At 37.4% G+C, this 12,724-nt stretch overlaps 1 protein-coding gene across 1 annotated transcript; it reads right to left on the bottom strand.

Moving 5' to 3' along the window:
- Positions 1-2,771: 2,771 nt before the first annotated feature.
- On the bottom strand, positions 2,772-6,282 carry LOC128555836 (uncharacterized). Its single transcript, XM_053539571.1, has 2 exons — positions 6,009-6,282; positions 2,772-5,302 (listed from the first exon to the last, which is right to left on the bottom strand). Exons 1-2 carry the CDS (start codon positions 6,280-6,282, stop codon positions 2,772-2,774), a joined length of 2,805 nt encoding a protein of 934 aa, XP_053395546.1.
- Positions 6,283-12,724: the final 6,442 nt, after the last annotated feature.

The raw sequence follows: 12,724 nt of genomic DNA, 5'->3' as shown, positions 1-12,724 counted from the left end.
GTGTTGGAAGATGGCGTCCGTGCAGTCTGATCATGTTCTGCACTGTTCGCTATTTAGTCTGTAAATTTTCAGTGAACAACCCTTAGAATAATAAATGGCATTGCCCAAACGGATTAATGGACTTGTCCATTTTAGACATTTAACAGGGTAAAGGATGACCTATTGATATACCCCTACTACGGGAACTTTGACTGCGATTACATCACAACAAGAGAAAATGATTTGAATGACTGTTTCTACAAACGTGATACAATACAATGTTTTTTATTTGTTTTATTAAACAAATGTCACAAAAGTTAATCCGACATTAATGTCTGCCAAAATAGTAGTTTAATGATCTTAAACATAACAAACTTTCAACGGGGCGAACCAAGTCGTAAATGTATTACAAGAATTGTATAACAAGTGTATGAAGTTTCAGCCAGTGGTGTCTGAGATACCAGTTTACATTACTAAAACTTATTATAATTATAATAATTTAAAATTGCTGAATCGGAAACGGGACAAACATGATTAATTATTCAGCACATAAATTATTGATAGAAACAGGCAGATGGCACAAGCCGAACAAAATCGAAAGAAATGAAAGGAAATGTGTGATATGTAATAACCTAGAGGACGAATTTCACTTTTTACTAGAATGTAAACTATATAAAGACCTCAGAGCGAAGTATATACATAAATATTACTGGAAAAACCCAAACATACCTAAATTTACAGAACTGTTATCAACTGAAAACATTTCTACCCTGAAAAAATTGTCCACTTTTGTATACAGGGCTTTTGAAATTCGTAAAACTATCTATTACCCTTAACACACTTTTCTCCTCTCTGATATTATATGCAGATAATTACATGTTTATGTAGGTTCTCATTTAATTATAACGAGTTTAGTATGTAGTTAATATGTTCAGTGATTTGTGTTAACTGACAGAAATGTTTATGATCAAGACAAATGATAGTATATCTAGATAATTACAGGTTTAAGTAGTAGATTCCAACTTAATTATAACGAGTTTAGTATGTAGTTAATATGTCCAGGAATTGGTGTTAATTGACAGAACTGTTTATGACCAAGACAATTGCTTAAAGATATGTCAAATTGCATAGGTATACATCTGATCTTATGTGTATTTGTAAAATCACTAATTTTCACACCGCCATTGACATTACTATTTAAATGTTATATGATTATATGTTATATGTGAACTCATGGGTTTGTAACCTTTTGTTAATAAACTATCTATCTATGTTTAAGAAAAGCAAAAATGGTTATGTAGCCTGTGCACGGCTTGTCAGATTGTCTGAAATTGCACTTCATTTCCTCAAGCAGTTAGTGAGATACCAGAACTTCAAATTTGGACGCTGACGCCAGCAATAGCTCAATCTTATCTTCGGATAGTCGAGCTAAAATCAATATTTTAGCCCTAGCTATTTTGTTTCAAAAAGCAATTTCGGTAATACAGCTGTTTAAATACATTTTCATATATCGTTATGAAGGTCGCTTCATTTACCTTTTTGCCAGATTGCCGATATGTTTGATTCGTAATAACTCTAGTTTCTTACTTTAGAGCGGTAACTGCCAAATGTGACATCACGTCTTCCTTAGTATTAAAGTCAGGTATTAACAAAAATTAAAGTTGAAGTTATGTTTTTGAATATTGGCAGACAAGTTATTCATTAAGTGGTTTATTACAGGACCCATTCAAAGATATGTAATAGAGTTCCGCTTAAGCCAGTGTATGGAATAGAATTAGGGCAAAAACTGCATTGTGCTTTCGTACATCCAATCTTGCGATTTACATATATGCATTTGTGATTTTCATGTTCACATGCTTCCTTATGACAAGCCATTTTGCATCGTTGCATGACCATTTGTCCATCTTATATGTTTGTGTGTTTCTTTCTGGCTTTTATACATGCTTAATTCTGAGAAATGATTTGTGCTTGCTTCATTTTTCTAAGATATTCGTGTTGCTTACGGACATGCTGTAATCTGATATACTACATTCATCATTCACCATTCACCTTAATTACTAGTGGTTACTTGCATGGTACCTCCTTGGGAATGTCAATGGTGTATACTTATTGATGAAAAGAACTTTAACGGTTCTTTGCAAGGAGTTTTGATGCTTACATGTGTATATAAATTTAGCTGTGGGTTATGATGCGCTGTGACAACATATATATACTGCTACTTTCTCAAATTCTTGTTCAAGTGGAGATAACCCCCTTGTACTAAAATACGGAGACACACGAACTGTACCTAGAATGTTAAGGCTACACGTCCGGTAACCGGACAAACAACATAATATTATATTCTTTTCTGAAATCAAGTGAAATAAGAATTGTTTTTCGAAACACTATCTTTAATATTATGTAGTCAGTAGATAATTATAGCGCGCTTTAAATATCCTTCACAACAAAATTATGTCAACACGAACTCAGGAATTAAATGAATTGTCTCCCCACACGCACCCTGCAAAGGTCCGATCTTTTATTGCCTTAAATCTCCGTGCCGCCTTTTTCCCCAAAGAACCCGTAAAATTTGCGCTAAATACTTTCAATTTCTCAGCAGAGATCAAACGTTTTTCATACGTTACAAAAGGCGTCAAATTATCAAGGGAGGTAACAATGTATGTAAAGTGAAAACCCGTCCCATACCGTTACATGGCTCCCCAAAATTAGATTTCTAATTTTCAAGATGCACTTAGAAAACATTCAACCATGTTTATATCTTATTTCGATACATTTGGCTCTCCGACCGAGAATTACTCCGGATTATACAGCAATACAAGTTTGTGAATTGACCTTTCAAGATAGGTAACTGATTCCTTTCTGCAACCCTTACTGTCTAAAACTTTAGTACCAATCAGTAATTTAACCTTCCTTACAAGTCCGTCATCATCAGTACATATAGTAACCTCAGTTATCCTACCCATTCGCCACTGATTTCTTGGCAAACATTCATCAACAATCAGTACAATATCTCCAATACAGCAGTTAGAAACTGGACGAATCCACTTTTGCCTTACTTGCAAATTTTGAACATATTCTTTTCGCCACCGAGACCAAAACTCATTCGCTAAGTATTGAATACGTCCCCAACGTCTTCTACAATACAGATCGCCTTTTTGAAAATAACCAGGTGGAGGTAAGACAAGTTTAGATTTCATCATAAGTAAGTGGTTTGGCGTTAAGGGTTCAACAGATTTGGCATCATTTAAATTTTGAGCTGACAGAGGACGACTATTAATGATAGAACTCACTTCACACATGAAGGTACGAAGACTTTCGTCATCAAGCTGTTGACCATGTTGATACAGCAAAAATGCAAGAACATTTCGGACAGAACGAATCTGCCTCTCCCACACACCACCCATGTGACTTGCATGGGGGACATTCATTTTGAACTCAATGTAATCACAACCTTCAGACAGGAGAAATCTTTCAACCTTACTGACGTCCATTTCTGCTAATGACTCCTTTAACACACGTTCTGCTCCAACAAAGTTAGAACCACGATCTGACCTAAGTTCTCTAATAGGACCTCTTATCGCAATAAACCTACGCAAAGCATTAATGAATGAATCGGTGGTAACAGAATTAGCAACTTCTAAGTGAACAGCTCTGCAACACAAACATGTGAAAATCACTCCATAACGTTTTAGATCTTTACGACCTTCACGAATGTACCATGGTCCAAAGTAGTCCACACCGCAATATGTGAAAGGTGGTACTGAATCTAGTCTATCCTTTGATAAATCTGCCATTTTCTGTACTTGTGAGTATCCACGTAACTTACGACATGTAACACAACGGTCTATCAAACGGTAAGCTGCTGAACAAATACTCACAATCCAATACCCATTTGCTTTAATCTCATTACTGGTCATTCCGCGACCTTGATGGTTTACTCGATTATGGAAGTGTCTAACTAAAAGATTAGTCACGTGACTTTCCTTTGGTAGAATAACCGGATTTCTTAGACAGAAAGGCATCTTAGAATGTTGTAACCGACCACCTACCCCAAGGATACCATTCTGACCCAAAAATGGGTCAAGACGGTAAAGAGTCGACTTGCTTCTGAGAACTGTTTTACATTCATGTACTGCTTGTCTGTTTGATAAATCTGATGCAGATTCACGGTGAATACCCTTCAATAATTGAATTTCTTTACTGAAATGTTTAGACTGCACTACCTTTATAACTGCATGTTCTGCCTTCTCTAACTGACTAACAGATAATGACATACTGTCCATTTGACACACATCACTCTTATTGTTTTGACTTGATGAGAATACATTTAAAGATTTCCTTAACTTACTAACATACAAAAAACAGAAAGCGACAGCTCTTTTCAAACGATTCCAACTAGAAAAATAACCAAAATGTTCGGAAACCTTGTGATCTGAAAACCCCATACTAGTTTGAATGCTAAAACTCTGAACCTTTCTCAACTCCTTGTCATCAGTTTGTAACGAAATTTCACCGCTGGAAAAGGTAGGTAACTCCAATTGCCACAGAAAGTGTGGATCAGAAAACCATTCAGACTGATTCAACAACTGATCAACAGAAGCGCCACGCGATGCACTGTCAGCTGGGTTTGCCTTTGTATCAACATATCTCCACTGACAAAGTTCTGTATGGTCGTGGATCATTTGTACCCTATTCGCTACAAAGACTTGAAAGCGGCGAGAATCATTGGCTATATAACCTAAAACTACTTTGCTATCTGTCCAGTAATAACTAACAACATCTCGGAAATCTAACTCCCTTTGAATCAGGTCACTGATTTTGACAGAAACAACAGCAGCTGTCAATTCTAAGCGGGGAATGGTTATGGTCTTAAGAGGGGCAACTCTGGATTTACTCATAACCAAGGTGCAGTGAACCTGCTGTTTGTCGTCTACAAGCTTCAGATATGAGCACTGACCATAGCCAGACTGACTAGCATATGAAAAATGATGCAGCTCGGTTGAGACAACGTTGCCAAAACCGGAAGGTTTAAAACACCTTCTAATATTCAGTTCCTTTAAATGGAAGATATCAGTCCTCCGTCGTTTTTCCCATTTTGAACTTAAATGTTCTGGTATAGGCTCATCCCAATAGGTACGATCTGCACAGAGGTGTTGCAGTATTTGCTTCCCCACTAAAACAACTGGAGAAATGAATCCAAGGGGATCATATATAGAATTAACCGTAGAAAGCACACCTCTTCTAGTAAATGGCTGATCAGAAAGAGTAGTTCTAAACTGGAAACTATCTGACTCTACACTCCACTGAACACCTAATACTCTTTCTATTGGAGGGTGTCATAATGAAGGTCAACATTTGTAAGACCCTGAGCTCTATCAACTGGAGGGATCTGGTCAAGTACACTCTTAGAACTAGACAAGAATTTGTGTAGCCGTAATCCACCTCTACTCGACATATCCTTAGTCCTTGTGATGAGACTTATTGCTGTCTCAGGGGGCCTCCGTGGCCGAGTGGTTAGAGTCGTTGACTTCAAACCATTTGCCCCTCATCGATGTGGGTTCGAAACCTCATTTGGGGCGTAGAATTCTTCACGTGAGGAAGCCATCCAGCTGGCTTACGGAAGGTCGGTGGTTCTACCCAGGTGCCCGCTCATGATGAAATATGCACGGAGGGGCACCTGGGGTCTTCCTCCACCATTAAAGCTGGAAAGTCGCCATATGACCTAAAATTGTGTCGGTGCGACAATAAACCCAACAAAAGAAATAAATATTGCTGTCTCAACATTCGGCAAAGAGGTGAGTCCGTCATCTACGTAGAAATCACGACGTACAAAATTAGCTACATCTGACCCAAACTCGGTTTCGTAATCACAAGCAATTTGTTTCATTCCAAAATTCGCACAGCCGGGCGAAGAAGCTGCACCAAAAAGGTGTACACACATTCTGTACTCCACAGGTTCCGAGTTGAGATCACCATTTTCCCACCATAAGAAACGTAGAAAATCCCTTTGATCTGGGGATACCACAAACTGAAAAACATTTTCTCAATGTCACACATGACTGGAATGTAATCCTTTCGGAATCGACAAAGAACACCGACCAGTGCATTAGTAAGATCTGGACCCTGCAATAGATTCTTATTCAAGGACTCGCCCATGTACTCGGCGCTGCAATCGTAAACTACTCTTATTTTTTCCGGCTTTTCCGGGTGAAAGACACCGTGGTGTGGTATGTACCATACCCTACTTCCAATGGGCTCAATACAAGAATCTGGCACCCTTTCAGCATAACCCTTGTTGATCATTTCATGCATAAAGGAACAATACTGAGTATAAAACAATTCATCCTTACTCAAACGACGTTTTAAATGTTGCAAACGACCCACAGCTAATGCTCGATTGTTTGGAAGAGATATCTGATCATCCTTAAAAGGGAGGGGCATCTGATAATGTCCATCCACTTTCTTAATATTTCGCTTCATTGTGATCATTAAAATCCATATTCATCATCTTAACTATACCTGATGGATTTATAATTTCCTTCACCTTATTCCTAAATGAAACCAAAACAGGTTCTGCCATCAAACTGTTCTTATCAACTAAAGACTGATCAACCTCACAAACCAAGATTCTGTGGCTTAGACCTACACTGTCGAAACCAATTTGTCCTTCATCACTGTTGGCTCCTATGATACCTACAATGCCCCAACCAAGGTCAGTACGCTGAGCAAAAGGGCCGTCTCCAACAGGTACTATAACATCTCTTGGAAGCAATGCCCTTGAACAATTATATCCAATGAGAAGACAGACTTCAACACTGAGCAATGGTGCAATCTGATTTTCTATAGGTTTTAAATGAGGCCATTTTCTTGCCATTTCTGGAGTTGGGATATGTGAACGATTTGCAGGCATGATTTGACGTGTATATGTTTCAGGAAGTGATATACTAAGCGAAAGATTAAAACCTCTGACCGTCAAGCCCTTAATCCTGTGACCTTTTATTACCTTATTTTCAGCGTACATTGTGGAAAGTAACAACGTGGTTTCAGCACCAGAAATACCTAAAGATGTGCAAACATCTTCCAGAACGAATGTCGTATCTGATTGAGAATCTAACATAGCATACACAAGTATTTCCTTGTCTGGACAACTCTCATGGGAAATATACACAGGAAGTATCAATGAACTCATACTGCAAGAACCAGCATGGGTTAAAAAGGACGTGTGAGAAGCAGGTCTTTGGACTGAAGTGTCGACCCCAGTTGCTTCTTCTTCCTTACTGGCTTGCTGAACTGGTGACTTATCTTCATGAAAAAGTGTTGGGTGCATTTTACTGCATTTTTCACATTTCAACCTGTTAAAACACTTTCTTGCAACACGGCCCTTCCTTAGACAACCAAAACACAAACCATTCTCCTTAGTAAAGGCCTTCCTTTTTTCTAAAGAAACTGCTAAAATACTAATACACTGCTGCAAATCATGATTCCTTTTACAATACAAACATTCGATCTTGTTGAGTCTTACTGAGTCAGACCCAGATTGGTGACCTTGTCTGCCCTTGACCTCTGATAAAAATGACTTTGTCCTGACTGGTTGACCTTTATTTAACCTGCCACCAGAATCAGTTCGTTTTGAAACAGAATGACTTTCATCTTCCTTAAAGGACACAAGACAGGTTACTGGATCACAAGCTATGTTGGCCTCCTTGGTAACAAACAACATAAACTCTTCAAATGATGGAAATTTACCCCTTTCCTCCTTTGCCTGGACAGCAATTCTATTCCACCTAACTACAGCCCATTCAGGCAACTTAGCAAGCATTTTCCTGTTTTCTCTTTCATCATCCAGAACTCCCAAACAACCAATAGTGTCCATAGCAGCATGACACTGTTTCAAAAAGTCTGCATTTACGTAAACCGTAACTATCTCTGTACTGAAGCTTTGGCCATTTTTCTAATTTACTGCGAAAAGCATTTGCTATAACAAATTGATCCCCATACCTTTTGTCAAGCAACAACTTAGCTTCTTCATAAGCCTTTTCAGAAGATAACAAGAAGAAATTTGAAACTACATCTCTGACCTCACTTGAAAGATATTTGCGTAGGTAATGTATTTTTTCTGATGGAGGAATACGCCTTTGTTCAATTAGAACCTGAAAAGCCGACTTCCAACCTGGGTAATCGAGGGGGTCACCATTAAAAATATTTGGTTCAGGAGGAGGTAACCTACTCAAAGAAAGTTGTTCAGCTAACTTAGGAGGAAGTAAGTTTAAGGATTTCTTGATGAGAACTATCATCAGAATTCAAACCAACTTCTGGTTTCAAAGATGACACCTGAGCATTAGACACATGACTGGGGGAAATGGCTGTTACATTGTCCGGATATGATGTATGTACAGGTTCTGACACTTGTACTGTAAAAGAAGAAGCCATTGGGTTTAATAAAGAACCAGCACCAACCATTTGTGAAGCTACTGGTACAAGTGGCTGAGAAACAGTCACAGGGGTATTAACTGAGGTGAAATTGACCTGTGGCTTAACATCAGGAATATCATCTGTAAGTTGTTGAGAATCTAAATTGTTCCCCCAAAAGGACGCATGAGCTTCAACATAGTCCTTAGCATAATCAGGGTAATAAGGAATTGCCAACTTTTGTTTCCTAGAACCTTGCTCATCTGCTGAGAATTTCAGACTATCATGACTATCATTAACAGTTTCAAGAATTCCCTCATGTGTTTCAAATACATCAGTTTTAGCTTGATTCATTGCTAATTCCTTTTCCGTAACAATCCTTTCAAGATCACCTTTAGCCCTATTTTCAACATCAATAAACTTTAGTTTTGTTTTTAAAGCAGCTGCCTCAGCAATAGCTTCTGACTTTCTGGACACTGCAGATACCCGTGAATTCTTAGGTGACCTTGACCTATTTTGTGAAGAACGCATTGAAGTATTTGACCTGTTTTCGTACTGTATTTCTCTAACCTTATCAGCAATTTTACACATTAAATCTTGGTGACTGACTTCCAACTTTTCAAAAGTATCAAGTATGTGCCCAATTTCATGTTGATCAGAATGATAGAATTTTGTTAAATTCTCCAAAACTTCCGTAACATTTTTTAAACGGACATCAAGATCATCCCTACCATCACGTATTACCTTAATATCTGTTTCATCTGTCAACATAATTGAAATTTTGCCCGCGCAACTTCGCCAAGCTGAGACAGCCCCTTTAAAACTTTTCTCATTTAAATCTCTTTGATACTGTAAACCTTTTTCAGTTAGTGTACGGTCTCTTGAACTGGAACATACCTGTTCATTATCAGTCACCGTATTTGATAGCGACTCTGCACTTTCAGCAGTGTCAGACATTTTGAAATTAAATGTACAAAGAACCCTATACAAACTATAAAACAAAACCTATACAAACTATATAACAGACAGAACCAAAAGTGTGGCTGGGCATTCCCTGCCAACACAAAAATGTCTTAAAAAAACTAAGCACGCACACACTATACAAAATGAGCGTGGCTGGGCATTCCCTGCCAACACTAAATGACTTAAAAAACTAAGCACAGTCCCTTGAAATTTTACGACACAAGGTTTTTAGCCAAGATTTCGCCAGACTAGCCTTTGAGTGAATCCCATCTAGTAGTAAGTTCAAATTCACTGAATATCTTGCAGCGCAACCTTTCTTTTTTCTGCTTCTACGAAGGTCCTCGTTGAATTTTGGTGTATATGAATTCAACTCTGTATTATATGCATCGATGGATAAATTTGCTTGATCAATCAATTCCTTTAACTTGGCATCATCGTCCTTGAAAACGCTAGGGCCTTCGTGACCCTTCAAGGTATTCCAGGTTTCAACTGAATAATAAGGCACTTGTAGAAATGACAACTTAATGTTTGGATCACTTACACACAGCTCTTTGAACTTCTTTAAAGTGTCGTTAAAAGCTGGTAACCGGTCTGGCTTCAAATAAATGTATTTCTTCTCTTTGTATGTGAAATCATGTGCCAGTCCAAATATAGATTGCCAATTTACCATATTCTGATAACAATCTATCCTTATTCCTTGAAAACCAATTATATCTATCTGTGGAACTAGCGCCTCCTTTGTACGCCCATATTATTTCATTGCCAGGACTTTCGTTAGCAAATGTCTTTAGGTATTTCCCTTTACTATCACTTATAAGCACTGGCCTGAAAGTCAAATTGTTCAACAGTGGAACTTCCTTCGATATATTTTTCTGAAGCCTTTTATCGCTCATCGATTGTTCTTCAAAGATGACGATCCTTGATAAAGACCTGGAGATTTTAGTATAAATGGCATCCGTTATTTTACTGCCACTGTTCAATGGGGATCCGTAAATAAAAGCAGGGATTTCAACAGGAGACCTTTATAATTTGATCCGTTTATTTTCCATATAATTCTCTCCTTATCTCCGTTAAATCTCCGTGCCGCCTTTTTCCCCAAAGAACCCGTAAAATTTGCGCTAAATACTTTCAATTTCTCAGCAGAGATCAAACGTTTTTCATACGTTACAAAAGGCGTCAAATTATCAAGGGAGGTAACAATCTGTGTAAAGTGAAAACCCGTCCCATACCGTTACATTATAAACCATTATATTAAAAGGGAAACTTTCAATAGATAGTAAACGTAGCTGCCTGTCAAAAAGTCGATGTATGTTATAGCTTTTTAATGTTATTGTTACAAACGACTGGTATCCCATTATGTCCCTGTTTAATCATTGTTGCCTTTTTGTTTTATTTGTTCTATTTTGCCTTTGTTTTATGTGTGTTTCTTAATCATTTAAAAACAATCATTTACACGTACATATATTAACTGATATGAGAGGATGAGTTCTGGAAGGTTGTTATATTTAGTGATTTGTTGTTGTTGGTTTTTCCTGTATACATGACTTTGGACATAGATCTTATTTCAGTAATGATCATTCTTAAATTGTCAGCTGGCTTTCCTGTATGTAAGGGTGGAACAGATTATATTACGTTATATCTTTAACATTAAAATCATCCTGTCCCGTGATTTTATCATTTTATCATCGTTCAATAGTGTGTTACCTTAATACTCATAAGTGCAAAATACTGTTGAAAAACGGCGTTAAACCCAAAACAAACAAACAAACACAAGTGCAAAACAAGATCTAGTGAAGAAGTATTCTTATCTTTCCTACTGTGAAAAGGTTTTGCAACACCCCTTTTCATCGGGTGTGGTATTTGGAATAACATTCCTTCATATGTAAGAAAGATTTGTAACATTTTAAAATTCAAACATGCAATTAAAGACCATATTGTGCTAAATTCTGTCTGTGACTTTATTATATTTGAGTGCTATTAGTCTATGATTTCACTTTTGCTATACACGAGTACAATCATGCTTGGTCATACTATCAGGAGTATTGTAGGTAATTCAGTATCTTTTAACACACAATCACAGTTGTCGATTGCTTATTACATCTAGGAAGAAACCAGTATTGAAGTTGAACTTCTGACTGTGACTTTGACCTTTAAGTTAGGATTAAAGGGTGTTGCGTAAGACACGTTGACTCATTATGGGACTTATTTGTGCCAAGTAATATCAAAACCCTTAACGGATGATAGAGCTATTGTCCCTCATGAGACAAGAAAAAACTATTGACCTTTGACCTGCAAGTGTGACCTTGACCTTTGACCTAGTGATCTGGGTGTTGCATCTTTGAGTTAGGGTTCTGGATGTTACGCTTGATAAGTAGTCTGGTTATCGGAAACATTTATGCCAAGCAATCGTGTAATCCCTTGATAAAGTTCTGGACGGGACACAAAACAGATCCTGTTAACGCCATGTTAATATTTGATCGCCAAGTATGGCCTTGACCTTTTCGCTTGGGGTCTGAAATTTAGGCATGAAACATCATCTGATTATGGGGTATATTAGTGCCAAGTAATATTAGAATCCCTTCATGGATTGTTGAGTTACATACAGTTAATGGTAGAACCAATAATTGACAGACATAAAACTTTTGTTTTCCAATTCAAAAACTTAACATACTAATTATAAGTTGTCTATCAGGAGCCCGTCACAAGTAGATCTAGTTGCATTTCCGTATCGGAATCCTCAATAACACGTATAATTTCACTCTTCTCTACCTTTGATAAAATGGCTAATCCTGCCATGTTTTAATATTCATTTTGATAACATAAGTCAGTGAGCACTATTAGGAAGCACTAAACTTTATTACAGCAACTGTTGAGTCAACTAGAAGTAATCTGGGCAACAGTAAATATGACGACAAGTTATAATGAAAACCCACAGTGCTATTTTAGGCCTTACATTTAACAGGTAAAAACAAATATAATGTCTGATTGAAAGCGAACCATCGATTGGACAAAACAGGTAGCTGCTTTGAATAACTGATGTCGTAATATTTTCCTCCTTATTATATATTTGTGTTTCCTGGCTTCTCCTATTACACTAAACGGCATTCGGAGATGCGTAATAACCGAAAACAATATAATGGCGATAAAATAGAAGGGATCACCGCGTAGTTTACTCTTTATTTTTGTGGGCAGCGAAGCGTGACCACAGATTTACCATACCACAAATTTACGGTCAAAATGCTTATCCGAAACCGAAGAACAAGTAGTTCCATGCCCTCCATAAATGTTACGTAATTCAGTCTGTTTCACTTTCAGAAAGCTTCTGAGATTCAACTTTATCAAAAAATGCATTGCTTAAAAAATATTTGTCGTA

The sequence above is a fragment of the Mercenaria mercenaria genome, chromosome 1 (assembly GCF_021730395.1).
Source record: "Mercenaria mercenaria strain notata chromosome 1, MADL_Memer_1, whole genome shotgun sequence".
Classification (NCBI taxonomy): Eukaryota; Metazoa; Mollusca; class Bivalvia; order Venerida; family Veneridae; genus Mercenaria; species Mercenaria mercenaria.
Note: the sequence above shows the minus strand (reverse complement) of the source record. Positions and strands in the feature narration are given on the sequence as shown.